We start from the raw sequence: 6957 nt of genomic DNA, 5'->3' as shown, positions 1-6957 counted from the left end.
GAGAAAAAGTAAATGAGCCGTCTGCATAAAATGACCAAGATTAGACAACTGATCATCACTTCATGGACTAATTTATGGATCATGTAAAAATTTTCAGTTTTCAATTTTAAAACAAGTTAGTATGTCTGAAAACTACTATTCAGCTGTAACTAGTACAAACATTTTTCTTGAATTACAAACAAATGTAATGAAATTAATAAGGCCTATTTTTTTCCTCCCTCTTAAATTTTACACTCAAATGAACATGGGCACTTTTTATTTTCTCAATGGAAAAGTAATGCACTAATGATAAATTGAACAGAAAAATTTAAGAAAGTAAGACCCTCCCATTACTTGTCATCCTTTACAGAGATCCTGCCCACACCCTGATTTGGCATAGGGGTGCAGTAAAAATATTGGACCTTCATAGCTGAAGGGGTGGGAAGTGAAGGGAAAAGCAGTTGGATTAGAAATAAAGAAGATAGAAAATTATTCCTCAAAGAGGAATAAAAGGCCAGTGGACATGCAAGCAGATGCAGTTTCTCCGTGTTAATCAAAGAAAGGCAAATTGCAACCATGAGGAGAAGCTAATTATGGTCTCTGGAACTGGTAAAGAGGAAAATGAGTGGCAGGACCTGATGTGGCAGGGAAGGTAGGGGGAGGGCCGGCTTCTGCAGCACTGCTGGTGGGAGTGGTAATTGGGGTCCTGATCTCATGGGTGACGTGGCCCTCACGTGAGCTGGAGCCGACGTGTGCAAACGTCCTTCTAATACTGGTCTTCCTTTGGTCTGTTTGTGATCTCCCTGTTATTGCCTAGAGAACCAGCTGGCTGCGGTGGAGGGAAGGAGGAGGAGGAGGTAACTTCCTGAATCCCGGCAGGTCTGTGCGGCAATGGGCGCTTCCTGGGAATCCCTGCCTTTTAGGTAGTGGGGGGGTGGAGATCTAAGAGACTTGGCGTGCTTTCTTCACACGCTTGCACGATCCCTGGCCCTTCCTAGAATAAAAATGGTGGAAATTGGAGTGTCAGATTTCGGGGAAGACCCCAGAATAGGAGCGGGAATCTTTGGCATCCCAGGGCTTTGAATTGGGAAGGGTAGGATTGTTGTCTTGTGCTCTGGTCCATCTACCAAGCCAGAATATTGGGACCGTGTGACTAGATGACTGTCATATTCATTTTCTCTCTCTCTCTCTCTCTCTCTCTCTCTCTCCCCTTGTAAGGCACTGTAAAATTTGGAACAAAGACTAATCCACCACGAATTCCTGCAGGTCAGTTTAAAGCTAGGGTTGCTTCACAGCCCCTGGAAGGGTGGGGAAGACTGAGGATCTTTCCATAATTTAAGGCTATTATTAACACTCCTGCAATTTCCCAGCCATCCTCGCCCCCCCCCCGCCCACCCCGCGCTGCAACAAGGGAAAATGGTTATCACTGGGAGTGACGTTTGTTGGGGAGGGGAACAGAAGAGATACTTTGGTCTCCTTTCACTCAGAGTTTTCTGTACTCCTGCATCCCATCTCCCTCCCCCCCTTTCCAGTGGTTCCAAAGGGGTGTGGTTTTTGCTGGGAAAATGGCCGACCGCTGGGGCTGCGGGTGCTAGGGGGGAGATGCTGGGTGGAGCTGGAGGGCTGGTGTCAGCGGAGACCAGAGTAGTGGGGATGGGTGAGATGCAAAAAGGTGAAATCCGCCTGACATTCAGAACCCCGAATCTGGAAAGGCTGGTATTGGGATTCTCAGACATGTTCTTGTATCCACTGAGTCAACCATCTTTGCTGTGTCTCCCGTGGCTGTGAATCCTGCGCCTGAAGGCCTGTCCAACCCTAGCAGGAAGGAGAGAATTTGTCCAGATCCAAGTAGGTCAGAGTGAAGATGATGGTATTGGGGACCTATGGAGTGGAGGATGATGGTGATTCTAAACTCTAGGGGGCTGCTGGGACTCCTTCTTATTCCCCTCTTTTCCTTCTCTCTACATGGGGAGCTTGCAAAAAAAAGTGCTCTGCAGTTACCACATGGGCAAGGAGGTGGTTGGGAGTGGGGCCAGTGTCAAGAGAGGCCTGGCATGGAGTTGGGATGGGGAGGAATTTACTCCGATTCACTGTTTGGGGTACAGTGTTGATCTGTCTACCAAGCCCTCAGTCTTAAAGCTTGTCAGTCCTTAAGTTTGGTGGAGGCAGAAACCAAGATGAAGAAGAAAGGACACTGCTCCCTAGCAGGGGAAATTGGTATAATTGGGCCGGGAGTGGGGAGGATGTTCTGGTACCTTTGAGATGGTGGGGGTTGGGGAAGCAAGGGCAGAGTGCTAGGTCTTCACGCATTTCAGGTCCATCTAGCTTCTAGTTGCTACTCTCCTACATCATCCTTATCAGTATAAGTGGGTGTGGCATCACCTTCTGAGGAAGTGATTGAAAGGAGGGAGAATCATCTAAGGAGGAGGGAGAGGAAGATAATTTCAAGGCTCCAACTCTGTGAGGAGAGGAGGGTAACAAAAGCTGAAAAACATTGTGGAACGAGAGACAAGGGCCAGTGATTCAGAACAGGGACATTATGTACTGTCCTAGGTGAGTTCCATCTGTCCCCTGAACTCTCAGCACCTCCCTCCCTATTCCCTTATCTGCAGATCTACAGGACTGAGTGCACTTGGAGGCTACAAAGAGAAAAAAGCAATTGCACCAACCCCTGCTTGTGTATTGAGGACACCACTGCCCCAAGACATCTGGTAGGCAGAGGTTATAGAGAACTCATCAAAGACTTTGAATTTAACACTCCTGGATGGAGTGGTGGAACATGAGGTGGGAAAGTCTGGATATGGAGAAATTTTTCAAAATGAGCTTCCCAGTAGAGGAAAGCAATCAGTGATCTAGATACTAGTCCCTAAGTCCTGGCCAATAATCTCATAGGTTTATATATTTACGGATAGGTGGTTCAGTCTGTCTGCATGCAGAGGCACAAAAGGAGGAATTCATGACCTGAAACCTTTTCTTTATTCCTAGGTCCCCCTGTATCAGCAGTTGCAAAATAGACTGCCTCAGCAGCTGAAGACTTCACCTTCTATTTGGAAGAATTTTTCTGGGCTAGAGCAAGCCTGCTCTGTGTTGGGTTAAGGGATTCACCTCAGCTGTACCATGGGCAGAACTAGGGAAGCTGGCTGCGTAGCAGCTGGCATGGTCATCGGGGCTGGTGCCTGCTACTGTGTATACAGACTGACCTGGGGAAAAGATGAGAATGAGAAAATCTGGGATGATGATGATGATGATGATGATGATGAAGAAGAAGAAGAAGAAGAAGAAGAAGAATCTAGTGGCATATCAGAAATTGGGGTGGGGCCTGAGAAAGGATCTAAGACTAATATTGGAGTGGGGGCTGGAACCCAATCTCCGGGTGACATAGAGGCCAGGCCTGAGGTAAACTTGGGTCCTGAAAGTGATCCAGGTGTAAAGAAGGAGGCTCACTTGGGATCCCAGAGTGGAGGTGGCCTAGAGGCTAAGGCCAAGGCCCTTTTCAATATCCTGAAGGAACAGGCAAGTGCAAAGGCAGGCAAAGGGGTTAGAGTTGGCAACATCTCTGGAAATAGGACCCTTGCACCGAGTTTGCCCTGCCCAGGAGGCAGGGGTGGAGGCTGCCACCCCACCAAGGCTAGGGCTGGGAGCAGGTCAAGTGGAAAATCCAAGGGAAAGTCACGAAGCAAGAGCACCAGGGTTCCAGCTACAACATGGCCTGTCCGCAGGGGCAAGTTCAACTTTCCCTATAAAATTGATGATATTCTGAGTGCTCCCGACCTTCAAAAGGTCCTTAATATCCTGGAGAGAACAAATGATCCTTTTATTCAAGAAGTAGCCTTGGTCACTCTGGGTAATAATGCGGCATATTCATTTAACCAAAATGCCATACGTGAATTAGGTGGTGTCCCTATTATTGCAAAACTGATAAAAACAAAAGATCCCATTATTAGGGAAAAGACTTACAATGCCCTTAATAACTTGAGTGTGAATGCGGAAAATCAGGGCAAGATTAAGACATACATCAGTCAAGTATGTGATGACACCATGGTCTGTCGCCTGGACTCAGCTGTGCAAATGGCTGGACTAAGACTGTTAACCAACATGACTGTGACTAATCATTACCAACATTTGCTCTCCTATTCTTTTCCAGACTTTTTTGCATTGTTATTCCTGGGAAATCATTTCACCAAGATACAGATTATGAAACTAATTATAAACTTCACTGAAAATCCAGCCATGACAAGAGAGCTGGTCAGTTGTAAAGTACCATCAGAATTGATTTCCCTCTTTAATAAAGAATGGGATAGAGAGATTCTTCTTAATATCCTTACCCTTTTTGAGAATATAAATGACAACATAAAAAGCGAGGGGCTTGCGTCATCCAGAAAAGAATTCAGCAGAAGTTCACTCTTTTTCTTGTTCAAAGAATCTGGAGTATGTGTTAAGAAAATCAGAGCATTAGCAAATCACAATGATCTGGTGGTGAAAGTAAAAGTTCTAAAAGTATTAACCAAACTCTAATTTGGAGTCTGCCCCCAAAATTACTGTGGCAATTTTTAAGTTTGCACTTGGGAGCAATGTGTTTTGTAAATTCTTCGTTTTCACTGATATTACAAAGATGCTTTCAGCTGCTATTTTGGAATAATGAATACAGCAGATTATCAACAGTGATTGATGCTGGATTTAGACTGGACCATTCTGAGGATACTAGATGAGTATTAGAGCTTGTACAAAGAAAGCGCTTATTGATTTGATCTTGATACCTACATTATTTTTTACTCTGTAATTCTGTATACAGTGAGTATACATCATGATTAGTTATACTTTTGTATTGGTTTACATTTGTTAATCTACAACTTGTGTTTTATCAATAAAGTTGTGTGTTTTAAGCAGCAGAAAAAAGACATTGTCATTTTCCTTGAGTTTATGATCTGTTTGAAGAGACAAGGTATATGGAAACAAAAATATATTAACAAAACCAGACCATCCAGTCACAGCCAGATGCATCCCCATCAGTGCTTAGAGACAGCAGAAACTGCTGAATCCACCAGTGCTCAGAGAAGGTTTTACAGAGGAGAGGGACACTAGGACACTCAAAGTAAGCTGGGCTTGAAGGATAAGAGAAAAGCCAGAAGGGCATTCAAGGAGGGAAGAGGGTGGAAGAAAGGCAAGGATCAGGCTGACCTTCCTGGAGTGCAATATGTGGGGAGGCAAGTGAGGGGAGGGCCTGAGAGTTGGGGTGAGTCCTGTCCATGGAACACCCCTGATTGCTACACTGGGGTGTCCAAATAGTAGCCCATTTGACCTCCAAATACTAGCCTATCTAACCCTGGGAGACAACAAAGCCTTTCATGTCCAGAGGAATGACAGGATGCCAGGAAAACCACATGGTGATTTGTGTGCAGGTTGGGTGCCAATTGGGGTGGAGCCAGAATGGTGACTGGAGATTGGAAAACCAGTTAGGAAGTTACCACCATAGTCCAAGCATGAGAGGGTAAAGGCAAGACATTTCAGTGGTATCTCTGGGGATGGAAGCAAGAGACCCTCTGAGCCTCTAGGTGCTGGGTAACATAGAGATTTCTGAGGCCAATTTTCTTTTATGGTTCTATGGGCATTTGTTGGGAACATGTTCTTTTTCTCGGCCAACTCCAGTATATATGTAAGTGGATAAAAGAGTTGCTGCCTTGAAATAATGATAAAGTGCAGTCAAAGAAAGAATGCTTTTTAGTGCTTGCATCAGATTTCTTTTATTAGTTGGTCGGGGTGGGGACTTTAAGGAACTATAGAGAGTGTTGTTGGGATCCACAGAGGAAAAGACCCACTTCTCTCCCACCCCATGGTGTTGGTTGAGGAGAACTCTCAAACTGTGCTGCTGGGAGCACACAAGGTGCTAGGTCCATAGAGATACGTGTTCAAGATGTGCCTGCCCCTCAACTGAATAATTCTGCTTGTGAAATGTTATCCTCAGGATCCCATCATCCATTGGCTTGGATGAAGCTGTGCATTGTTCAAACTGTTTTGAAGGGTGAAAAAGTGAATTGACCCAAGTGTCTCAATATAGACATTTGGCTAACCAAACTAAGGTGTACCTACACACTGAAATATTCTGTAGCTGTTGAAAATGTTAATAGGTGTCTGCATTTAATTACATAAAAATTTAAGCATGTAATATTAAGAGGAAAAGCTGTTTACTGTTTCCACAGTACATCCCATTTTTTAGAACAAAACTTTTATATGCATTAAAACTTCTGAGAGTGTATTCCCAATGAGAATGGTTATCTATGATTAAAATGCTAAAGTATGAATTCAGTGTTTTAATCGTTTTTCTCAATTGTATTTTGTTATATGTAATCTATATTGAGTTTGTTGTGTAATCCATGGGAAGTAATAGTCTTGGGTATGGGTTAGGTGGGAAATAAAGGGGATGATAGCGTGGGAAAATAGGAGGGGTTTATATGGATATGGTTGAAACATACACTGTGTGGCAAGTATTTAGACCAAAAGGAGGAATGTGTTCAAATTATATATGTTTGTCATAGATAATATAACATCAAATGATATGGTATACAATTAAATGTGGGAATATATGCAACATGCTAAATAATGTTGGAACGTATCAGTTAATTACTAGAAGTGGACACCTTCAGTTGAAAGACAGCACTGATACTCTTGGTTTATCATTTTTTCCTAAGGTGTTATTCTATCATACATGAGTGGCATTTAATAAATAGATTTAAAAAATTATTCCTCTGAGGGATAGGGTATTAATTTCACTCTAAGAACTGAAAATTGTTTCTTGATGGGATGTTGTTAATTTTTACAACATTCCTGATTTCTGGGTGACATTATTGTGGTTTTGACATAAAGTCTGTCAATTTTTATCAATATAGGGTTGGTGGAATTCTGTGAATAAATATACATGTTTTTGTGTTTCTCAAGAATCCCATTAATGTCTTGTAAATGTTCACTTTGTATTTCTCTGGT

General features: G+C 43.3%; 1 protein-coding gene across 5 annotated transcripts; it reads left to right on the top strand.

Annotated features, from left to right (window-relative positions):
• The first annotated feature begins 704 nt into the window (after positions 1-704).
• Positions 705-4815, top strand: Armcx1 (armadillo repeat containing X-linked 1). Of its 5 annotated transcripts, none has more exons than XM_077106854.1 (5): positions 705-858; positions 1198-1245; positions 1783-1827; positions 2592-2690; positions 2965-4815. In XM_077106854.1, exon 5 carries the CDS (start codon positions 3097-3099, stop codon positions 4492-4494), a length of 1398 nt encoding a protein of 465 aa, XP_076962969.1. In that variant the 5' UTR covers positions 705-858; positions 1198-1245; positions 1783-1827; positions 2592-2690; positions 2965-3096; the 3' UTR covers positions 4495-4815. The 5 variants fall into 5 exon arrangements, with proteins under 5 accessions (XP_076962969.1, XP_076962972.1, XP_076962970.1 ...); XM_077106857.1 differs by having other exon boundaries at positions 759-858; positions 1783-1831; XM_077106855.1 differs by having other exon boundaries at positions 759-858; positions 1674-1827.
• The last annotated feature ends 2142 nt before the right edge of the window (positions 4816-6957 follow it).

This window comes from Callospermophilus lateralis, chromosome X, assembly GCF_048772815.1.
Source record: "Callospermophilus lateralis isolate mCalLat2 chromosome X, mCalLat2.hap1, whole genome shotgun sequence".
NCBI classification, from domain to species: Eukaryota; Metazoa; Chordata; class Mammalia; order Rodentia; family Sciuridae; genus Callospermophilus; species Callospermophilus lateralis.
Note: the sequence above shows the minus strand (reverse complement) of the source record. Positions and strands in the feature narration are given on the sequence as shown.